Here is a 25110-nt window from a genome sequence, read left to right on the forward strand (position 1 = left end):
CGCCTGTAAAGCGCCTCGGTGTGAAAGTGGCCTAACAGTTGTGCAGGACGGAAGATGATCATTTACTTTTCTAGAAATGCTGACTGTATAGTAATACTGAGATATGGAACGCAGTTTAAAAACTTAAATGTTAAAAATGTCTAAAAAAACTTTCAATAAAAACCATTGAAACCTTAATTGAGCCGAATAACTTTGGTTCGGCAGCTTTCCGCAAAAAAGTGGAACTCTACTATAGACAGGAGGTCACCAAAACTGGAAAATCCACGCGTGGTTCAGCCAGGAGAAGGGCCAAAAAATATTCTTCGAGTCCAACGTATTTTTTTAAATCTGTTAATGACAAACAGGGAAAAAGAAAAAAAAAAAAGGGGGCACGCAACATGTTTTGGGGGCCCGTAGGATGATGGTAGGATCAGTGGGAGTCTGTATATTCAGCAGGATCCTGCAATCCTTCCTAGAATCCCAACAAAAAATATTGTTGCCCTGGATTGTACCAAAATCAGATATAGGTGAGCAAAGTAGGACTACATTTCCTGGATAACGGGAGACATTTCAGACTGTTCACATTAGATATATATTTATATACACAAAGCACACATGAACTGAAACATTGTAGAAAAAAATAAATGTACAATATTTAATATAAAAAAATAATATGGTCATCAAATCTCTGAGTCTTCACAAAGTGCCTCCACAGTATAAACATGAATTATGAAGTAGAAATTCTCAGGAATATTTAAGTCTTTTTTAGTTCTGTTTAAGAGGGTTGACAGGAAAGGTGGCGGCAGAAGAGGAATCAATCGTCCACAGAGATCGTTTTCAGGTGCGTAGCCGGAAGACCGGGGAGCGATGCCAGGATGGCCAGATGAGACAGACGCCTCTGTAAGAAGGAGAGGAGAGAGGTGAGCACTCAATGAGGGAAGGAGGTTCCGTTCCGTCCGAATCGCAGAATATGTACAGAATGCCAAAGTTATTTTGTGCCACCGCTGGCTATAGATTGTCGAAGTTTACATCTCCCTCCTGACCCCGAATGTCTAACAAGTATATAGGACCATGTTCATTTACTCCAGGGGTCTCCAAACTTTCTACACAAAGGGCCAACTTACCATCCTTCAAACATTAGGGGGGCGGACTGTGACCAGTGTGAGTAGAAACATTTCCTGGTGCTAAAGGGAATAAACAGTGCCCCATCATTGGTGTCAGTGGGAGGAATAGTGTCCCATCATTGGTGTCAGTGGGAGGAATAGTGCCCCATCATTGGTATCAGTGGGAGGAATAGTGCCCCATCATTGGTATCAGTGGGAGGAATAGTGCCCCATCATTGGTATCAGTGGGAGGAATAGTGCCCCATCATTGGTGTCAGTGGGAGGAATAGTGCCCCATCATTGGTGTCAGTGGGAGAATAGTGTCCCATCATTGGTATCAGTGGGAGGAATAGTGCCCCATCATTGGTGTCAGTGGGAGAATAGTGTCCCATCATTGGTGTCAGTGGGAGGAATAGTGCCCCATCATTGGTGTCAGTGGGAGGAATAGTGTCCCATCATTGGTATCAGTGGGAGGAATAGTGTCCCATCATTGGTGTCAGTGGGAGGAATAGTGCCCCATCATTGGTATCAGTGGAGGAATAGTGCCCCATCATTGGTATCAGTGGGAGGAATAGTGCCCCATCATTGGTGTCAGTGGGAGGAATAGTGCCCCATCATTGGTATCAGTGGAGGGAATAGTGTCCCATCATTGGTGTCAGTGGGAGGAATAGTGCCCCATCATTGGTATCAGTGGAGGGAATAGTGTCCCATCATTGGTGTCAGTGGGAGGAATAGTGTCCCCATCATTGGTGTCAGTGGGAGGAATAGTGCCCCATCATTGGTGTCAGTGGGAGGAATAGTGCCCCATCATTGGTGTCAGTGGGAGGAATAGTGCCCCATCATTGATGTCAGTGGGAGGAATAGTGCCCCATCATTGGTGTCAGTGGGTGAAATAGTGCCCCATCATTGGTGTCAGTGGGAGGAATAGTGTCCCATCATTGGTGTCAGTGGGGGGAATAGTGTCCCATCATTGGTGTCAGTGGGAGGAATAGTGTCCCATCATTGGTGTCAGTGGGAGGAATAGTGCCCCATCATTGGTGTCAGTGGGGGGAATAGTGTCCCATCATTGGTGTCAGTGGGAGGAATAGTGTCCCATCATTGGTAACAGTGGGAGGAATAGTGCCCCATCATTGGTATCAGTGGGAGGAATAGTGCCCCATCATTGGTGTCAGTGGGAGTAATAGTGTCCCATCATTGGTGTCAGTGGGGGGAATAGTGTCCCATCATTGGTGTCAGTGGGGGGAATAGTGTCCCATCATTGGTGTCAGTGGGGGGAATAGTGCCCCATCATTGGTATCAGTGGGAGGAATAGTGCCCCATCATTGGTATCAGTGGGAGGAATAGTGTCCCATCATTGGTGTCAGTGGGGGGAATAGTGCCCCATCATTGGTATCAGTGGGAGGAATAGTGCCCCATCATTGGTATCAGTGGGAGAAATAGTGTCCCATCATTGGTGTCAGTGGGGGGAATAGTGCCCCATCATTGGTATCTGTGGGAGGAACAGTGTCCCATCATTGGTGTCAGTGGGAGGAATAGTGCCCCATCATTGGTGTCAGTGGGAGGAATAGTGCCCCATCATTGGTGTCAGTGGGAGGAATAGTGCCCCATCATTGGTGTCAGTGGGAGGAATAGTGTCCCATCATTGGTATCAGTGGAAGGAATAGTGCCCCATCATTGGTGTCAGTGGGAGGAATAGTGTCCCATCATTGGTGTCAGTGAGAGGAATAGTGTCCCATCATTGGTGTCAGTGGAAGGAATAGTACCCCATCATTGGTGTCAGTGGGAGGAATAGTGTCCCATCATTGGTGTCAGTGGGAGGAATAGCGTCCCATCATTGGTGTCAGTGGGAGGAATAGTGTCCCATCATTGGTGTCAGTGGGAGGAATAGTGTCCCATCATTGGTATCAGTGGGATGTATAGTGTCCCATCATTGGTATCAGTGGGAGGAATTGTGTCCCATCATTGGTGTCAGTGGGAGGAATAGTGCCCCATCATTGGTATCAGTGGGATGTATAGTGTCCCATCATTGGTATCAGTGGGAGGAATAGTGCCCCATCATTGGTGTCAGTGGGAGGAATAGTGTCCCATCATTGGTATCAGTGGAAGGAATAGTGCCCCATCATTGGTGTCAGTGGGAGGAATAGTGTCCCATCATTGGTGTCAGTGAGAGGAATAGTGTCCCATCATTGGTGTCAGTGGGAGGAATAGTGTCCCATCATTGGTGTCAGTGGGAGGAATAGTGCCCCATCATTGGTATCAGTGGGAGGAATAGTGTCCCATCATTGGTATCAGTGGGATGTATAGTGTCCCATCATTGGTATCAGTGGGAGGAATAGTGTCCCATCATTGGTGTCAGTGGGAGGAATAGTGCCCCATCATTGGTGTCAGTGAGAGGAATAGTGCCCCATCATTGGTATCAGTGGGAGGAATAGTGTCCCATCATTGGTGTCAGTGGGAGGAATAGTGCCCCATCATTGGTGTCAGTGAGAGGAATAGTGCCCCATCATTGGTGTCAGTGAGAGGAATAGTGCCCCATCATTGGTATCAGTGGGAGGAATAGTGCCCCATCATTGGTGTCAGTGAGAGGAATAGTGCCCCATCATTGGTATCAGTGGGAGGAATAGTGCCCCATCATTGGTGTCAGTGAGAGGAATAGTGCCCCATCATTGGTGTCAGTGAGAGGAATAGTGCCCCATCATTGGTATCAGTGGGAGGAATAGTGCCCCATCATTGGTGTCAGTGAGAGGAATAGTGTCCCATCATTGGTATCAGTGGGAGGAATAGTGTCCCATCATTGGTGTCAGTGAGAGGAATAGTGCCCCATCATTGGTATCAGTGAGAGGAATAGTGCCCCATCATTGGTATCAGTGGGAGGAATAGTGCCCCATCATTGGTGTCAGTGGGAGGGACTATGCCCCACTGTTGCTGACAGTGGGGGGAATAATGCCCCAAGGGCATTAAAGAAAAGCAAGCAAAGGGCCGCAGTTTGGAGATCATTGATTTACACAAACGTTCACATGCGTAGCGCATACAATACGATCACACAATCATCCCACGGACAGGAAACATTTAGATTTCTGCAGCTGAACTCTATGAAGGAATATAAGCTGCATTGCGATCTGTAGACGGTACGGATTTGCACACATTGCGTTGCACACACATGGAGCACAAACCTACCCGTCGGTTTTGGATGGAAATGCCGGCGATCACCATGAGGCCGAGGATCAGCAGAAGGCACAGCAGGAAGACAACGTAGGTCTGCCATGAAGACAAGGAACCAAACTCAGCAGTCTGGGCGGCTGGAATAGAAAAGAGTTACAGAAATCTGATCAATGGAATCTCTCTGCTGATCATTGTATTCATTGGCTGTTATATAAAGCAGGTTTGTAAACATTTTCTTCCTCATCACCAGCAGGGGGCGCTCAGTACTTGGTTTGCTATGCTATGACTCCTCCCTGATCCCCGATGTGAGAGGTTTGTATTGGACCAGATGGAAGAGAATGTTTGGCGCTTCACTGCGCTCCATAAAATGAATGTGTTCAGCCTCATCCGTGGTTGCTGTGGCCCTAAGGGGCCCTCTTGTTGAGGGGGACACAGTATAGTTCCTAATGTTTTTTTTTTAATCTCTGTGTGTACAAATTATTTCATTGCCGGTCAGTGCCGGGAGCCTAGAGCCCCGGGGGGGAACATGCCAAACTGCGCCCCCCTCAAGATGTATGAGCATTACATGTCAGCAAAAAAAAATTGAGTACGAATCTACATGCTTACTCCCTAAGCATAAGTTTCCCCAGTACAAATCTGCCTCCCCCTGCTGAAATCCCCCCTCCTAGCTCAAATCTTTGCTCCTCCCCAAAAAAAGTCACCCCCTCCTTGTACAAATCTTCTACCTCTCAAATTCACCCTCCGAGTACACCCCCCACTCCAAATCCCCCCTCCTAGCATGAATACACCCCCTAAAGTTCCCCTCCAAGCACAACCCTACCCCCAAACAAAAAATGTCCCCTCCGAGCACAATTCTCCTCCCCCCTTCACCATATCACCTCTTCTAGCACAAACCCTCCTAATTCCCCCTCCAAGGACAAATCCCCCCCCCCCCCAAATCACAACTCATATTCCTTTTCTTACCCTCTTCCACCCTCAAATTGCCCCTCCCAATACAAATCCCCTCCCCTTCAATCTCCCTGCAGCACCCCCCCCCCCATTACACATGAAACCACAGTGCCCAGGGCAGCCATCCCTCCTGCCCATTCCCGGAGGTAAAAAGACCCAACAGAGGCCAAAAAAAGGCAGAAAATGGAGGCAGAAAGAGTCAGTAGAGGAGGACAATATGAAGGCAGAAAGACCCAATTGAGGAAGACAATGGAGTACGGGGAGCTAGAAAAGGAGGACAACATGGAGGCAGAAGAATCCAGCAGAGGAAGACAATATGGTGGCATAAAGGGCCAGGAGAGGAAGATAAAACAAGAGTAGGATGAGATGGCAGAGGAACAAAAAGGGAGACAGAAGGAGGTAGTAGAGGAAGAAGGAATGGAGGATAGTGGAGCTGGAAAAGGAAGACAAAATGTTGACAAAAAAACATAATGGAGGCAAAAAGAGCCAATAAAGGAAGACAAAACGAAGGTGGAAAGACCCAACGGGAGTAAAACTAAATGGAGGCAGAGAGAGTCAACAGAAGAAAACAAAATGAGGTAGGAAAATATGGAAGAGGATCAAAAAAGGAGACAGAAGCAGGTGGCAGAGGAGAAGAAAATGGAGGCAGAACGAGTCATTGGATGAAGACAGAACGAAGGCAGAAGGACCCAACTGAGGAAGGAAAATGAAGGAGAGGGGAACTAGAATAGGAAGACAATATGGAGCCAAAAAGGAAGATAAAATGAAGGTGGAAAGACCCAACAGGAGTAAAACTAAATGGAGGCCGAGAGAGCCGGTAGAAAAAGACAAAATCAAGGCAGAGGGACTCAACAGAGGAAAACACAAAATAGAGGACAGAGAGAGGAGCTGAGAAAGCAAAACACAATGGAGACAGAAGAATACGAAGACAAAATTCAGGCAGAAAGACCCAACAGAGGAAGAGAAATTAGAGGCAGGAAAACATGGCAGAGGATCAAAAAAGGAGACAGAAGGAGGTGATAGAGGAAGACAGAAGGAAGGCAGAAAGATCCAATAGAGAAAGCCAAAATGAAGGAGAAATAAAGGAAGACAAAATGGTGGTGAATAAAGCCAGTAGAGGAAGATAAGGTGTTGGGTGAAATGTCAGAGGAACAAAGAAGGAGAGAGAAGGAGGTGGCAGCAGAAGACAAAATAAAGAGCCAAAAGAGGAAGACAGAATGAAGATAGAAAGACCCAGCAGAAAAAAAATAAATGGAAGCAAAAAGAGCCAATGGGAGAAGACAAAATGGATCCGGTAGAGGAGATCCAAATGAAAGCAGAAGGATCTGGTAGAGGGAGACATACTATAGGCAGGAGAAGTCAACAGAGGAAAAGAAAATGGAAAGAGACGGAGACGTCTTGGGTTACAGCCGGAGTCAGATCTTCTGTTCTTCTCAGTCCTCAGAATAATTTCGGAGAACAGAGAGACACCCCATGTATAATCTTTGGGCCTATAACCAATCATGATGTAGATAACAATCATCTATAAAGTTGGGATAAAGGTGATATTTACCATGTACATAGAGCCAGTGCTCAGCTTTTCCCAGAATCCCGTTCTTCCCATGGACAGAACAGACCCAGATCCCAGAATCCTCTCTGTAAACGGCGGGTAGGTTCAGTACGGCTCCTTTTCTCACATTCTGATGCCGCGTGGAGTTTAGAGGTCCCGTCCATTCATAGCGCTCACCCTCAGCCGCACCGGTGATATTACAGGACAATGCCAGGGAAGAGCCCTCTTTGGCAAAGGTCGGTCCCGAAGGAAACACTGCGGAGACCAGAGAAGGACCTCATCTAGTTTATTGCACATAATGTAGAAATGTTTAGCTGTTATTATTCCTGACTGTTGCTGTCCTCCCGGTAATTTCGGGAGTTCCCACCCAACTTTGGGTGCATCAGATCTTTCTGTTACATTCCCCAAAATATTAAAAAAATTTAAAAATGTAAAAACCGAGCGAACGTTCTTAAAACAAAAATGTTTAAACTGAAATCCGCACGTTGTATGGCCAGCATTACTCGTTAGAGATACAGAAACACTTTAATGGAAACAAAGTAGCAATAAGTCACATGACTGACCTTGGATGACCTTTAGGGTGATGTGCCTGGTCATCAGCTGACTCCGGTAAGCGATGTCACATTTGTAGGTTCCGGCATCCTCTGGGGTCACGTGTCGGAGTGTCAGGACTTGGTTGTCACCTCTGATGGAGCTGGTGGCTTTGCGCCATTGCACAGTTAGGGACCATTCTGTAGGGACTTCAGTGACATTACAGGGGAGCTCTACCTGAGAGCCGACGGCGGAGTACAGAGAGACCTGGGGCGGCCCCGATATACCTGATGGAGGCAAAATACAACGCACTTACTAAAGAGTTCAGAAATAAAGAGCGCAAAACTACAGGAGGGTCCCAAAAGTCTCTATACAAAGGAAAAGAGAGTCCTATATAGTCCTATATAATAAAAGCGAATTAAAACATTTTGTAACTATTTTGTAAATAAAAAGGTACATTTAGCTACAATTTCCCATTTTCCCGATGTATGGCGACACCCCGGAAAATGGTTTGGGGTAAGTTTTAGATTTATACATTTTAAACTTCGTATCTTATATTTCTTTCTTTTTTTAGTTACAAGATTGCTATACAATCTTTGTTGTACAAACACTACGGAAGATTTTATTTAAACATTTCATGCGAGGCGCATCAATGTCACAAAATTCCCAAATTCGTTTTCTAAAGACAGACCATGGCAGAGGGTGTTTGTCTTCAGATGCTCTCTCCCTGATTGAACCTCCATGAGGGTCCATCTGGAATGACGGACACTTAGGCCGGCCATTGACGGAGCAAATGTCTTTCCTGCAACCATGGCGCAAATGCCCCATCAACACAGACAGTGCTGACAGGGGAATCCCCCCCCCCCACCCCTGCCAAGCCATTGTGTTCTCCCGGGGGGAGCCGTCCCCACTAGAAGGGGGAGAGCACAGTGATTACTGCCATTGAGTATAACAGTCACTTGCAATAATCGCATGTAAAATCCAGCAGGCTGGTTGAACCCAAGTTGATCAGTCCTGCATTCAGCCTGTCCCGACATGGTTAGAATCGCAGCCAGTTCCTGCTGAACCGGACAAGATTTGGGCCGGCTTTAGGGAGGAAGTCACTGCCCTTTGTGTGTCAATGTCAGCTTGAACTACAGGGCTCTGTAGACTGACTTTTTCTTACAGCAGAGCAGCTAAGAAGAGGCAGGTCAATGTGAGGAGCATGCAGCTACTTATCTGAAAACTAAATCTGAAACTTATTTTAAAATACAGATTTTTATATTTGAATATATATATATATATATATAATGATTTGATCTCCTGCAGAAAGCTCTATTTGTGTGAAAAAGATAATAGAAATGTCATATGAGTACAATGTAGTATGACCGCGTAATTGTCATTCAAAGTGTGAGTGCTGAAAGCTGGAAATTGGCCTGGGCAGGAGGGGGAGGGGTTAAAGATGGGCGGAGCTAGAACCAGTGAACACGCTCACACTCACCTAAGTTGTCCATTTGGTGAATAAGGACAAGCTAGGTGAATGAATACACGGACATAGGGAATAAATACACGGACATAGGGGAATGAATACACGGACATAGGGAATAAATACACGGACATAGATGAATGAAGTGAAGAATGTGGAGGAATGAATACACGGACATAGGTGAATGAAGTGAAAAATGTGGAGGAATGAATACACGGACATAGGGGAATAAATACATGGACATAGGTGAATGAATACACGGACATAGGGGAATAAATACATGGACATAGGTGAATTAATACACGGACATAGGTGAATGAATACACGGACATAGGGGAATGAATACACGGACATAGAGGAATGAATACATGGACATAGGGAATGAAGTGAAGAATGTGGAGGAATGAAGTGAAGAATGTGGAGGAATGAATACATGGACATAGATGAATGAATACACGGACATAGGGGAATAAATACATGGACATAGGTGAATTAATACACGGACATAGGTGAATGAATACACGGACATAGGGGAAAAAATACATGGACATAGGTGAATTAATACACGGACATAGGTGAATGAATACATGGACATAGGGGAATAAATACATGGACATAGGTGAATGAATACACGGACATAGGGGAATAAATACATGGACATAGGTGAATGAATACACGGACATAGGGGAATAAATACATGGACATAGGTGAATTAATACACGGACATAGGTGAATGAATACACGGACATAGGGGAAAAAATACATGGACATAGGTGAATGAATACACGGACATAGATGAATGAATACATGGACATAGAGGAATGAATACACGGACATAGGGGAATGAATACATGGACATAGAGGAATGAATACACGGACATAGGGGAATGAATACATGGACATAGGGAATAAATACACGGACATAGATGAATGAAGTGAAGAATGTGGAGGAATGAATACACGGACATAGATGAATGAATACACGGACATAGAGGAATGAATACACGGACATAGATGAATGAAGTGAAGAATGTGGAGGAATGAAGTGAAGAATGTGGAGGAATGAACGCTGGCGATGAATTCCTCGATCACTTACTGAGTACTCTGAGCGTCAGACTGGCTCTCCCGCCATCCACCTCACAGGTCCACTTGCCCCGGTCAGCTTGGGTCAGCCTGCGGATGTACAGGGTGGGACCCGATTTGGAAATCCTCTCTGATGGGAAGATGGACTCCCCGCCGTGGGACCAGCGATAGGAGATCAGAGATCTATTTGGGTCGGTGACGTCACATGTGAGGGTGACGGAGCCATTCTCTGGGAGGAGTCCGGACTGGGACTGTGAGACTGCAAGAGAAGAACAATCGTCTGAAGAGCAAAGAAAGAAAACATTCCAATATCGTCACAACGATCATTACTGTATTTACTAAGAACCCCACCACTGAGCTTAAAGGGGAACTCTGCTCTTGTTGAGAGAACCCCCCCTCCCCCCCCCCCCCCTCTGGGTGATCTCTGTACATTGCACGGATTGTGAAGGACTGGTGAGATACAACATATCAATAAACATGAATCTGCTGAAATCATCAGTTTTGAGCGGATTATTCTGATAAAATGAAATACTAATTACTAATTACATTGTATACATTGTATGTACTTCTGTATCTTCTTCTGTATCAAAAATGTTTTCTTTAATAAACATTATATTGTGAAAAAAAAATAATTATATAAGAGAGAGATGTGTATAAATAAGATATACAGATATACATTTTTTTTTACTTTATACAGATATTTATTTTTTTGTTTATATTTTTACTTTATACAGATATTTATTTTTTTGTTTATACAATTTTTTTTTTTTTTGGTTATATACATATTTTTTTCTTTATATACGGTACATTTCTATTTTTAGTTGTTACAGATTTTTTTTTTACATCAAGTATTTATTTTATGTTTAAACAGATATAAATATCTGTATAAAGTAAAAAAAATATGTATATCTGTTTAAACAAAAAATAAATACTGTATGCAAAAGAAATCTGTAAATCAAATGTACAGTATATAAAAACAATAAAATATGTATACAAAAAAAAAAATGTTTAAACAAATAAAATATAGATATACAGTATATAAACAAGAATAATATAGAGTATATATGTATATAAACAAAAAAACAAACTTTTTTTGCTTGAAAATGTATTCTGGGGTTTTTGTTTGCAATTTTTTTTTTTTGCAGATTAGGGACCAATCACACGACGACTTTGCGAATTCAAATAAATTGTCTCCCCAACACAATGCATGTTACGCCATGATGCGCCTCGCATGTAACGCATGTAACGCATGTAACGTATGGCCGGCTGCTGTGAATGGGCCTCATCATATCACATGATCACCTTCTTGTTACATTGTTTCTCCCCTTCCATACAATGTATCATTTATCGTCCATTCAGAGGGGTCCTTGGTGAGAAGTGAACCTGAGACCCCCGCACTGCGGTGGGGGTGATTATCTCGCAGAACGTGTTTCCCACCCTCATCTATTTTTTCCTCCCCCCCCCTTTACATTTTCGGTTCATTTCTTTGACATAAGGGAAATTGTGAAGCACCCCACCCCCCACCCCCCACCCCCGCCATCAGGGACCCCCGTCTCCTGCCAGGTCTTTCGTGTCTCACGCAGTTTGCGCAATTCCCCCCCATGTGAGTCAGTGGAGCCCCCAACACACATCCGACAATAACAGGATGTATGGAGGGGGGGGGATGGGGGGACGACGTTGGGTGCCTGAGTCTTATCTCATGCTATTATTATCAGTGACTAGTATAGCACCAGCCTAGGCTGTGGTGATGTAGTGCAGATGGTAGAGATGAGTGTAGAGGACGATGGATGGGACGGGTGGCTCAGTGTTTCCAGTGTAACATGCGTTTTCCCCCGGCTGCTTTCACTATCGGATGATTCCCGTACATCCCACAGTAATGTGCCCCTGCCCACTGAGCCAGCTGTCACCGCCGTGCGCCATGGCACCGTCTATATATAACTCATACAAAGGGTCAGCCCACCCACCAGTCATATGTCAGAGCTCTGGATCTTAAGGTTAGGGGCTCATTCACACGAGACGCATGACAAGCTCAAAACACAGATCACATTCTATGGTTCTAATTTCATTGAAAGTCACACTCCATCCAAGTCTCTGCACTGCAGTGTCCTGCCTAGCAACGCCGTGCGGTGACCTGCAGTGCCCTGCCTAGCAACGCCGTGCGGTGACCTGCAATGACCTGCCTAGCAACACCATGCGGTGACCTGCCTAGCAACGCCGTGCGGTGACCTGCAGTGCCCTGCCTAGCAACGCCGTGCGGTGACCTGCAGTGCCCTGCCTAGCAACACCGTGCTGTGACCTGCAGTGCCCTGCCTAGCAACACCATGCGGTGACCTGCAGTGCCCTGCCTAGCAACGCCGTGCGGTGACCTGCAGTGCCCTGCCTAGCAACACCGTGCTGTGACCTGCAGTGCCCTGCCTAGCAACACCGTGCGGTGACCTGCAGTGCCCTGCCTAGCAACACCGTGCTGTGACCTGCAGTGCCCTGCCTAGCAACACCGTGCGGTGACCTGCCTAGCAACACCGTGCGGTGACCTGCAGTGCCCTGCCTAGCAACGTCATGCGGTGACCTGCAGTGCCCTGCCTAGCAACGTCATGCGGTGACCTGCAGTGCCCTGCCTAGCAACGTCATGCGGTGACCTGCAGTGTCCCAGTAAAAAAAAAAAGTAGCAGCTGTGAAGCAAAGCATTGCGGCCGCTGCATGTGTACAGCCTTCTCTCATGCTGTAATGTCAGAATTCTGGTGGGTAGTGGGGAGGCGGTAAAACCGCGGCTCAGCGGCCTTGTTGTACCACCCCTTGGCTGCCAGTGTGACAAAGCAGAAGAGAATGTCCATACCAGCTGTGACCCCAGAATGTCCATACCAGCTGTGACCCCGGAATGTCCATACCAGCTGTGACCCCGGAATGTCCATACCAGCTGTGACCCCGGAATATCCATACCAGCTGTGACCCCGGAATGTCCATACCAGGTGTGACCCCGGAATGTCCATACCAGGTGTGACCCCAGAATGTCCATACCAGCTGTGACCCCAGAATGACCATACCAGCTGTGACCCCAGAATGACCATACCAGCTGTGACCCCAGAATGACCATACCAGCTGTGACCCCAGAATGTCCATACCAGCTGTGACCCCAGAATGTCCATACCAGCTGTGATCCTGGAATGTCCATACCAGCTGTGACCCCAGAATGTCCATACCAGCTGTGACCCCGGAATGTCCATACCAGCTGTGATCCTGGAATGTCCATACCAGGTGTGACCCCAGAATGTCCATACCAGGTGTGACCCCAGAATGTCCATACCAGCTGTGACCCCAGAATGTCCATACCAGCTGTGACCCCAGAATGTCCATACCAGCTGTGATCCTGGAATGTCCATACCAGCTGTGATCCTGGAATGTCCATACCAGGTGTGACCCCAGAATGTCCATACCAGGTGTGACCCCAGAATGTCCATACCAGCTGTGACCCCAGAATGTCCATACCAGCTGTGACCCCAGAATGTCCATACCAGCTGTGACCCCAGAATGTCCATACCAGCTGTGACCCCAGAATATCCATACCAGCTGTGACCCCAGAATGTCCATACCAGCTGTGACCCCAGAATGTCCATACCAGCTGTGACCCCAGAATATCCATACCAGCTGTGATCCTGGAATGTCCATACCAGGTGTGACCCCAGAATGTCCATACCAGGTGTGACCCCGGAATGACCATACCAGCTGTGACCCCAGAATGACCATACCAGCTGTGACCCCAGAATGTCCATACCAGGTGTGACCCCAGAATGACCATACCAGCTGTGACCCCAGAATGACCATACCAGCTGTGATCCCGCCTAACCATACAGGAGTCATTCTTACTTCTCCGAGGACAAGAGAAAGGAAACCTGAAATAGATACATTTGATTGAACTCGTTCAGTAACTTCTTCTGGTGGATGAGGACTTACCTTTCATGGTCCTCAGTGTCACCATGCACACTTGTTTGCTGTCTCCGTACTGCGCCGTTCCCTGATATATCCCAGCATCCTCCTCTTTCACATTTTTTAGCTGCAGTGAGAACACTCCGCTCTGGATGGCAGATTGATGAACCGCCGCCCGGGAAATGGCCGATTGAACCGTGTATGTGATGCCCCCGGGAGTCACCCGGACCACCGTCCTGATTCCAGGAAAAAAAGACAATCATTGATATCGTACAATTCATATCACACTGAGAAATCTGGAGGAATAATCACAGGAGGTTCAAGAAACAAAAGTGTAACAGAAAATGATATCATGTAAATGAAGAAGATACAGAGATATCAAAGGCTTTTGTTTATTGTTTTTAAATACCAAACGTGTTCTACTTCCCTCCTCTGTGTAATGGTTGTGCACAGAGCAGCCCCGATCCTCCTCTTCTCGGGTCCCCCGCCAGCGCTCCAAGCCCCTCCCTCCTGCCAAGGAGCTTGCTATTGGCTTGTTCCCGAGCTGCGGCTCTGTGTGTCCAATCAGACAGAGAGCTGGGGCTTGGCCCCACCCCCTCTCTCTCTATTCATTGGCTCACTGGCTGTGATTGACAGCAACAGGAGCCAATAGATTCCGCTGCTGTCTCAACCAATAAGGAGGGAGAGTCCTTGGAGTGGTTCTCATGCACATTGCTGGATCGGGATTGGGCTCAGGTAAGTATGGGGGGGGGGGGGCTTCGCATAGAAAGCTTTTTTAATGCATAGAATGCACCTTCTGCATCGGCCATCATCCCTTCATGTTAATCATCCTAATGTTATAACATTACAGGTCCCAGTTTAACTTGAATACCCCCTGCATAGGCGTGTGCACAGGGTGTGCCGGGTGTGCCTGGGCACACCTAATCACTCGGTGCAGTGCAGCTTTGTGTTTACTGACACCATCCACTGCCCTACCGACACTATCCGCTGCCCTACCGACACCGTCCGCTGCCCTACCGACACCATCCACTGCCCTACCGACACCGTCCACTGCCCTACCGACACCATCCACTGCCCTACTGACACCGTCCACTGCCCTACCGACACCGTCCACTGCCCTACCGACACCGTCCACTGCTCTACTGACACCATCCACTGCCCTACCGACACCGTCCACTGCCCTACCGACACCGTCCACTGCCCTACCGACACCATCCACTGCCCTACCGACACCGTCCACTGCTCTACTGACACCGTCCACTGCCCTACTGACACCATCCACTGCTCTACTGACACCATCCGCTGCCCTACTGACACCATCCACTGCTCTACCGACACCGTCCACTGCCCTACTGACACCGTCCACTGCCCTACCGACACCGTCCACTGCCCTACCGACACCGTCCACTGCTCTACCGACACCGTCCACTGCCCTACCGACACCGTCCTCTGCCCTACTGACACCGTCCACTGCCCTACCGACACCGTCCACTGCTCTACTGACACCGTCCACTGCCCTACCGACACCGTCCACTGCCCTACCGACACCATCCACTGCCCTACTGACACCGTCCACTGCTCTACTGACACCGTCCACTGCCCTACTGACACCATCCACTGCTCTACTGACACCGCCCTCTGCCCTACTGACACCGTCCACTGCTCTACTGACACCGTCCACTGCTCTACTGACACCGTCCTCTGCTCTACTGACACCGTCCACTGCCCTACTGACACCGTCCACTGCCCTACTGACACCGTCCACTGCTCTACTGACACCATCCACTGCTCTACTGACACCGTCCACTGCCCTACTGACACCGTCCACTGCTCTACTGACACCATCCACTGCTCTACTGACACCGTCCACTGCTCTGACACCGTCCACTGCTCTCCTGACACCGTCCACTGCCCTACTGACACCGTCCACTGCTCTACTGACACCGCCCTCTGCCCTACTGACACCGTCCACTGCTCTACTGACACCGTCCACTGCTCTACTGACACCGTCCTCTGCTCTACTGACACCGTCCACTGCCCTACTGACACCGTCCACTGCCCTACTGACACCGTCCACTGCCCTACTGACACCGTCCACTGCCCTACTGACACCATCCACTGCTCTACTGACACCGTCCACTGCCCTACTGACACCGTCCTCTGCTCTACTGACACCGTCCTCTGCTCTACTGACACCGTCCACTGCCCTACTGACACCGTCCACTGCCCTACTGACACCGTCCTCTGCTCTACTGACACCGTCCTCTGCTCTACTGACACCGTCCACTGCCCTACTGACACCGTACACTGTTCTACTGACACCGTCCTCTGCTCTACTGACACCGTCCACTGCCCTACTGACACCATCCACTGCTCTACTGACACCGTCCACTGCTCTACTGACACCGTCCACTGCCCTACTGACACCGTCCACTGCTCTACTGACACCGTCCACTGCTCTACTGACACCGTCCTCTGCTCTACTGGCACCGTCCACTGCCCTACTGACACCGTCCACTGCCCTACTGACACCGTCCACTGCTCTACTGACACCGTCCACTGCTCTACTGACACCGTCCACTGCTCTACTGATACCGTCCACTGCTCTACTGACACCGTCCACTGCCCTACTGACACCGTCCACTGCTCTACTGACACCGTCCACTGCCCTACTGACACCGTCCACTGCTCTACTGACACCGTCCACTGCTCTACTGACACCGTCCTCTGCTCTACTGGCACCGTCCACTGCCCTACTGACACCGTCCACTGCCCTACTGACACCGTCCACTGCTCTACTGACACCGTCCACTGCCCTACTGACACCGTCCACTGCTCTACTGACACCGTCCACTGCTCTACTGACACCGTCCACTGCTCTACTGACACCGTCCACTGCTCTACTGGCACCGTCCACTGCCCTACTGACACCGTCCACTGCCCTACTGACACCGTCCACTGCTCTACTGACACCGTCCACTGCTCTACTGACACCGTCCACTGCTCTACTGACACCGTCCACTGCTCTACTGACACCGTCCACTGCTCTACTGACACCGTCCTCTGCTCTACTGACACCGTCCACTGCCCTACTGACACCGTCCACTGCCCTACTGACACCGTCCACTGCTCTACTGACACCATCCACTGCTCTACTGACACCGTCCACTGCTCTACTGACACCGTCCACTGCCCTACTGACACCGTCCACTGCTCTACTGACACCGTCCACTGCCCTACTGACACCGTCCACTGCTCTACTGACACCGTCCACTGCCCTACTGACACCGTCCACTGCTCTACTGACACCGTCCACTGCTCTACTGACACCGTCCACTGCTCTACTGACACCGTCCTCTGCTCTACTGACACCGTCCACTGCCCTACTGACACCGTCCACTGCCCTACTGACACCGTCCACTGCTCTACTGACACCATCCACTGCTCTACTGACACCGTCCACTGCTCTACTGACACCGTCCACTGCCCTACTGACACCGTCCACTGCTCTACTGACACCGTCCACTGCCCTACTGACACCGTCCACTGCTCTACTGACACCGTCCTCTGCTCTACTGACACCGTCCACTGCTCTACTGACACCATCCACTGCTCTACTGACACCGTCCACTGCCCTACTGACACCATCCACTGCTCTACTGACACCGTCCACTGCTCTACTGACACCGTCCACTGCTCTACTGACACCATCCACTGCTCTACTGACACCGTCCACTGCTCTACTGACACCGTCCTCTGACGCACGCATGTGTGTTTGAGCTTAGGGTCGCACACCCTAATTCAAATGGATGTGCACCCCTATGACCCCTCGTATATTGGAAAAATTTATCAATCCTGATGTACTGACGGCCGATCTAATTTCTTGAGGCCCGATAATGCCAGGACAGTATAAATACCTCCAAATCACCCCCCAATACAAATACCCCCAAATCACCCCCCAAAACAAATACCCCCAAATCACCCCCCAATACAAATACCCCCAAATCACCCCCCAATACAAATACCCCCAAATCACCCCTTTTTTGCAAAGTAGAAACTGCAAGGTATTTAGTAAGAGGCACGGTGAGTTTTGAAGTTGGGCGCAGTGAAGGGGTTCCAACACATCCAGAGAAATGGTAAATAATCCAGCGGGGAGAGACAACAGGAATCAGAAAACGAGGTGAATAATGAGAGCCGATCCTCACCTATTATATCTCTTCCAGTGTATGGAGGTTGTCGGGAATTTAGAATGATGTCCACCTTCCAGCAAATCCCGTCTCATGTGACACGGCAGAGTGACCGTCCCGCCCACAACTCCGATGACACGATCAGCGGACACTGCGAATGGACACACGGAATGACATCACAGAATGACATCACAGAATGGACTTTTATAACCCTGGGGCCCAACCTGCTGCCCTTTTCGTGCTTGTCGTGTGGCCCTTGGGGCCCCTGCAGTCATCAGTACAATCTTTGTAACGGCAGTGACCTCTAACAGTCTCATGTAACACAATCCCAACATATTGTACATGTACTGCAAGGAGGTTGCATGTTCTCCCTGTGTGGGTTTCCTCCGGGTGCTCCGGTTTCCTCCCACACTACAAAGACATGCTGGGAGGTAATTGGCTCCTGTCTATGTTGGCCCCGGTATGTGTATGAATGTGAGTTAGGGATCTTAGATTGTAAGCTCCTGAGGGCAGAGACTGATGTAAATAATAAATATATGTAAAGCGATGCGTGAATTGATGTCGCTATAAAACCTCATATTACCTGTAATAAATAAATAATACAATTAATAAATTCACTATTAAATGTGGCCCTTTGTAATTTGACAACCACCGGTCATAAATATCAAAACTCTAATCTCAGATCCTCTCCTCCCTGGAAATGATTTTATGAACTACTATTCAGGGAGCGGGTGTACACGGGTGGTCCGGTATTGAGGTGGGTCCTGCGCATTCAATATAGAGCCGCAAGTAGAGAATATTGTCTGTTGATCTAGTAGGTAGCTCAATTATGTTTGTAATTCATGCTTTCCCTCTTGTAGATCAGTACTATTTGGTCTTCTTAGGTCCTGATGAAGTATAGATTGGTGAAACGCGTTGGAATAGGAGGATGAATCATATTAGTACTCTATCCTCTCTTGCTAGTTTAGTCTTTGTTGTAATGTACTGCCACACACAACTCCTGTTATTCAAAGAAGTAGACTGGTGCATGGGCACCATAGTCTTTGTAATACTCTGATACTTTAAAAAAATTATGTCATTTTTGATGAATATGATGTATGACACATAATAATGATACATAATAAAAATACATAATAATGATACATAATAATAAGAATGGAATGTAACATGGGGATGAATAGTATAGAAATTGAAGTGACGCTCATGGCCAACATCCGTATCTGTATACACAACAACCAAACCAAAGAGATATCGGACTATACAGACCAGAAAGGGATAATAATAAGGGATGATACATTATCTGGTCTGTAAAGTCGGATATCTCTTTGGTTTGGTTGTTGTGTGTACAGATACGGATGTTGGCCATGAGCGTCACTTCAATTTCTATACTATTCATCCCCATGTTACATTCCATTCTTATTATTATGTATCATTATTATGTATCATTATTTTATATCATTATTATGTATCATTATTTTATATCATTATTATGTATCAGCTGTGCATTTAAGGTACTTTATAGGCAGGTTTTACATTTTTTTAATTTTTTTTTCTATTCATTCTTTATTTTTCTGTAGGTTGAACTCAATGGACGTGGGTCTTTCTTCCACTGAAATCGTCACCCATGTAGTAGAAATTTCTTGTTTTAGGTGACATTTTACAGATTGTAAAGTAAAAGAACACAAAGCAGCCTCGCCATCATCATTTGGAACATCAGCTTCACTCAGCATTACTATACAGTCGTGCTCAAAAGTTTGCATACCCTGGCAGAAATTGTGAACGATTTTGGCATCAATATTGAAAATCAGACGATCGTGCCAAAAAAACTGTCTCTTATTTAAGGATAGCGATCACATGAAGCCATTTATTATCACATCATTTTTTTTGGATCCTTTTTAAATCATAATGATAACAGAAATCATCCAAATGGCCCTGATAAAAAGTTTACATACCCCGGAATGTTTGACCTTGGTACAGATACAGAAGGTGGCACACACAGGGTTAAAATGGCAATTAAAGGTTAATTTGCCACATTTGTGGCTTTTTAAATCAAAATTAGTGTCTGGGTATAAATAGTCAATGAGTTTTTTAGCTCTCACATGGATGCACTAAGCAGGCTAGACACTGAGCCATGAGGAGGTAGAAAAGAACAGTCAAAAGACCTGCGTAGCAAGGTAATGAAACTTTATAAAGATAGAAAAGGATATAAAAAGATACCCAAAGCCTTGAATATGCCAGTGAGTTCTGTTCAATCACTTATTAAGAAGTGGAAATTTAGGGGCTCTTTTGATACCAAGACAAGGTCAGGTAGACCAATAAAGATTCAACTGGTGGAAGAATTGCTCAGGATACAAAGAAAACCCCCCACAGGTCACCTCAGGAGAAATACCGGCTGCTCTGGTAAAAAACGGTGTAATTGTTTTTAAGGAGCCCAATACGATAATACTTGAACAAAAAAGAGCTGCATGGTCAATTTGCCGGAAAGAAGTCTTTACTGCACAAGTTCCACAAAAAAGCCCGGGTACAATATGCCCAACAACACCTTGACATCCCTCATTGGGCTTTTTTGTGGCATTGGCCCAGTAAAGACTTTCTTTAGGCAGCTCAACCATGCAGCTCTTTTTTCATCAAGTATCATCGTATTGTGCTCCCTAAAAACAATCACTCCGTCTTTTTCCAGAGCAGTCTGTATTTCTCCTGAGGTGACCTGTGGGGGGGGGGGGGGGGGGTTTATTTGTATCCCGAACCGTTCCTGTGGCAGTTGTGGCTGAAAACCTTCTTGGTCTATCTGACCTTGGCTTGATATCCAGAGATCCCCTAATTTTCCCACTTGAAAAATTGAATTGAAGGATTGAACAGAACTGACTGTCATATTCAAGGCTTTAGTTATATTTTTATATCCTTTTCCATCTTTGTATAGTTTAATTACCTTGTTACGCAGGTCTTTTGACTGTTTTGGGCCATTTGGGTGATTTCTGTTATCATTATGATTTAAAAAGGATAAAAAAAAAACAATGTGATAATAAATGGCTTCATGTGATTGCTATCCTTAAATAAGAGACAGTTTTTTGGCATGATCAGTCATATTTTCAATATTAATGCCAGAATTTCAGAATTTCTGCCAGGGTGTGCAAACTTTTTAATGTTATTTTTAATGTTTTCTTTTAAATAAAATCTTCAATTCAGAAATGTCTGTATGGCACGGGTCAGGTTTGTTTAATGTGTGTTTTATTATTTCTCATGTGTTACTTTTTTTCGTGTTATATTATTATTATTATTATTATTATTATTATATAGTTGTCCATTTTTTATTTATAAGTTTGCAACAGAAGACAATAACAACTAGGTTGGATTCACATACATGCGCTGCGGTTTCCATTCAGGTGCGAATTTTAAAATGCACCTGTACCGAACTGAAAAACGCACAGCACCCTTTTCTAATTTGCACTGCAACCGGCCCGCATGCTTGTGAACCGGCTCCATCGAAAGCCGCTCTGGTTCACATGTTATGCAAATTGGATGCGGTTGAAAACGAATCTGATTTGCATGTGTGTGAACCGAGCCTTAGATTTCAATAAGACTCATATCATTATTATTATATTTTTATTATTATTATTTTAACATATTACTATTATTATATTAGTAGTTTTATTATTATTATTATATTATTATTATATATTTTTGTATTCATTTTTTTATTATTAATAGTGCTGCAATAATATTAATAATAATAACACTAATAAAAATAGTAATACGTTTAAAAAATGTATAATAATAATAATAATACTAACATAATAAAAATATAATACTGATACAAATCTTATTGAAGTCTAATTATTATTGTCTTCTGTTGCACACTTATAAATAAAAACATTACAAATATTTATAAATAATAATAATAATAATAATAATAGGGAGACACTGAGGGGTGTCTAAAGTTTATGGGGAGCACTTAAAGTTTAAGCGCCCCGGCAGTGTCGCCCCATACACTATACCCATCCCCCGGTGCCTCCCTATGATCATTAAGCTCCTCTTGTGATAAACTTTAAGTGCCCCCCCATCATGTCCCCCCCATAATCTTTACGCACCTCCCCAATTGTCTCCCCTATTGTCTTATTCTGTTCCTTTATTTTATTTTCTATTCTATTCTTTTGTTTTTTATCCTATTTCTTTCTATCCTATTATTTTCTATTCTTTTCTCTTCTGAAATTCAAATTCGATTCGAAAACTATTCTAATTCGAATTTCTGCCGAAGTTTGCGTTTTCCTTATTTCAGATTAGTTTACATTCATTACTCTTGTAATTGTGAAAATCAGGTGCCTCCGAATTTCCGAATAACAAAAAAAAATTCATACGAATTAGGATTCGGAAAGAAACGAAGCGCACATTGTGTCTATTAAAGAACGCAAGCTCCGCCCCCTACATAACGCACATCAGAAGGGCGCGCATTATACGGCGCACAGGCAGCGCCCGTTGGTGTGAATGGGATGTTGCTGGGCTGTCATCTGCATCCTCTGGCTTCAATTCTTTCTACTCACTGACTTCATTTGCTACAAAATCCAGAGGATCGCCAAACGCATATCGGTGACAGCCAAGCAACTGGCATTTTCGGGGGAGAGCAATGGCAGCCCCCGGACTTCTCGTGACATCGCTCCTTTTCATTCCTCTGTGTCTGATTGGACATTTCAAATGAACACAAGGACACCCGGCCAACACAGTACAGGACAAGCCAACCAGCCAATCAGCAAACTGCAAATTTCCTCTTAAAGGAAAACTGAGAAAGACAGAAGGGCCGCCATCGCTAACCATCGGAAATACTACTGTGCCTGGCTGTCTCTGGCTTGGTCAGGATTAGGCTCCATTCACACTTGTATGACTCCAAAGTTGAGCGACTTCCGAGTGCACCTTTGGATGGATGCGACTTTGACCAGCGATAATGGACAACTGTCGCATGTAGCATTCAGGTGCGACTCTTGAGGGTTTACATTGCAGTCTATGACACCCAAATCGCATTAAAGTCGCACCAAAGTAGCACAGGAACATTTTTTAAAGTCGCTGCAATTTAAAGTCTCACATATTTAAAGGCTGTCATTGAAAAACACGCGGTGTGGCTTGTCATGCATTTTTAACGTCCAAAGTCGCATGACAAGTCGCATTGAGCCTGAAACAGACACGAGACGCTGGATACTGAAAGGCATTAATATAGCTGGATGGCAGCTCTTCCTTCCACAAAACAGAGGGGGGGAGGGGTGCCTCAGTGGTCGGGGTGGGGGCTGTGAGGTAGGACCACCTTTGAGAGGTCGGGGGGGTCAGGTAGGACCATCTCAGCGGCCGGGGGGGGGGGGGGGCGGTCAGGTAGGACCATCTCAGCGGTCGGGGAGGGCGGTCAGGTAGGACCATCTCAGCGGTCGGGGGGGGGCGGTCAGGTAGGACCATCTCAGCGGTCGGGGGGGCCGTCAGGTAGGACCATCTCAGCGGTCGGGGAGGGCGGTCAGGTAGGACCATCTCAGCGGTCGGGGGGGGGGAGGGCGGTCAGGTAGGACCATCTCAGCGGTTGGGGAGGGCGGTCAGGTAGGACCATCTCAGCAGTCGGAGGGGGGGGGGGTGGGCGGTCAGGTAGGACCATCTCAGCGGCCGGGGGGGGGGGGTGGGCGGTCAGGTAGGACCATCTCAGCGGCCGGGGGGGGGGGGGCGGTCAGGTAGGACCAGCTCAGCGGTCGGGGAGGGCGGTCAGGTAGGACCATCTCAGTGGTCGGGGGGGGGCTCACAGGTAGGACCATCTCAGTGGTCGGGGGGGCGGTCAGGTAGGACCATCTCAGCGGTCGGGAAAAGGGGGTCACTTTGGCTCTGATCGACACGTACTGCGATCAGAACTCGTCATTTGCATACACGCTTCAATATTTTAGAAATGACTGAAGCTGCTGGATCACCATGACAGCCAGAAAACAGGTATTTTCAGACAGGGAGGTCGGCAATGACAATCCCCACATGCACCCATGCGTACAATTGATCCCCCGTCTTCAATCATAACCGCACAACGAACGTAGAAAGGGCCAGCGAATGTCACTTTCTCGGGGGGTGAATCAATCCCTTTCATATAAATCTCACACCTGGAAGATTCACCTGCAGAGAATGTTTGCTGAATGTCGGATTGATTGATAATATGTGTTTCCTATTAAAGAGGCCAGCATGCTGCTACAGGGAGCACAGACAGTTCTCATTGCAGAAAATGATGAGTGTAACAACCCCAACACCCCTCCTTCTTACCTGTCCAGAGGGCAGAGAGCAGGAAGAGAGTGGCTGTCTCCAGGTACATGTTGTCTATCCAGGTGTGACCCGTCTCCCCCGGTATATATATATATACGGGTGTCACACGTCACCTGAACAATGTGCTGACTGCCTTCCCGCAGCTGACAAGTGACACTCCGCCAGAGACTGGAAAATCTACATCTGCTGCTCACACATGTCACTGACTGCCCCGGAAAATGTGAGAAAGATGTTTACTAGATAGAGACATCGCCTACGGGGCACCCCAGCCAACCCAGGGACTACTACCCCCAGCAGTGTCACCCAGTGCAATGCCTACAGCCCAGAGACTACAACCCCCAGCAGTGTCACCCAGTGCAGTGCCTACAGCCCAGGGACTACAACCCCCAGCAGTGTCACCCAGTGCACTGCCTACAGCCCAGAGACTACAACCCCCCAGCAGTGTCACCCAGTGCATTGCCTACAGCCCAGGGACTACAACCTCCAGCAGTATCACCCAGTGCAGTGCCTACATCCCAGGGACTACAACTCCCAGCAGTGTCACCCAGTGCAGTGCCTACAGCCCAGGGACTACAACTCCCAGCAGTGTCACCCAGTGCAGTGCCTACAGCCCAGGGACTGCTACCCCCAGCAGTGTCACCCAGTGCAATGCTTACAGCCCAGGGACTACAACTCCCAGCAGTGTCACCCAGTGCAATGCTTACAGCCCAGGGACTACAACTCCCAGCAATGTCACCCAGTGCAGTGCCTACAGCCCAGGGACTACAACTCCCAGCAGTTTCACCCAGTGCAGTGCCTACAGCCCAGAGACTACAACCCCCAGCAGTGTCACCCAGTGCAGTGCCTACAGCCCAGAGACTACAACTCCCAGCAATGTCACCCAGTGCAGTGCCTACAGCTCAGGGACTACAACTC

The 25110-nt window shown here is 47.2% G+C and overlaps 1 protein-coding gene across 1 annotated transcript; it reads right to left on the bottom strand.

Annotated features, from left to right (window-relative positions):
* Positions 1-620: 620 nt before the first annotated feature.
* LAG3 (lymphocyte activating 3) lies at positions 621-24428 on the bottom strand. Its single transcript, XM_073595387.1, has 8 exons — positions 24196-24428; positions 17947-18079; positions 13769-13977; positions 9834-10079; positions 7305-7559; positions 6745-6996; positions 4260-4381; positions 621-877 (listed from the first exon to the last, which is right to left on the bottom strand). Exons 1-8 carry the CDS (start codon positions 24242-24244, stop codon positions 794-796), a joined length of 1350 nt encoding a protein of 449 aa, XP_073451488.1. The 5' UTR covers positions 24245-24428; the 3' UTR covers positions 621-793.
* Between the last annotated feature and the right edge of the window lie 682 nt (positions 24429-25110).

This window comes from Aquarana catesbeiana, linkage group LG08 (genome assembly GCF_042186555.1).
Source record: "Aquarana catesbeiana isolate 2022-GZ linkage group LG08, ASM4218655v1, whole genome shotgun sequence".
Lineage (NCBI taxonomy): Eukaryota > Metazoa > Chordata > Amphibia > Anura > Ranidae > Aquarana > Aquarana catesbeiana.

Excerpts from the sequence above, each read along its gene's own strand:
- LAG3 (XM_073595387.1), bottom strand. The coding sequence starts at position 24,244 with ATGTACCTGGAGACAGCCACTCTCTTCCTGCTCTCTGCCCTCTGGACA. Across the intron at positions 10,080-13,768 it reads GACACTGAGGACCATGAAAG|TCTCACAGTCCCAGTCCGGA; the intron begins GTAAGTCCTCAT and ends CTTCTCTTGCAG. Across the intron at positions 7,560-9,833 it reads TCTGACGCTCAGAGTACTCA|GTATATCGGGGCCGCCCCAG; the intron begins GTAAGTGATCGA and ends TGCCTCCATCAG.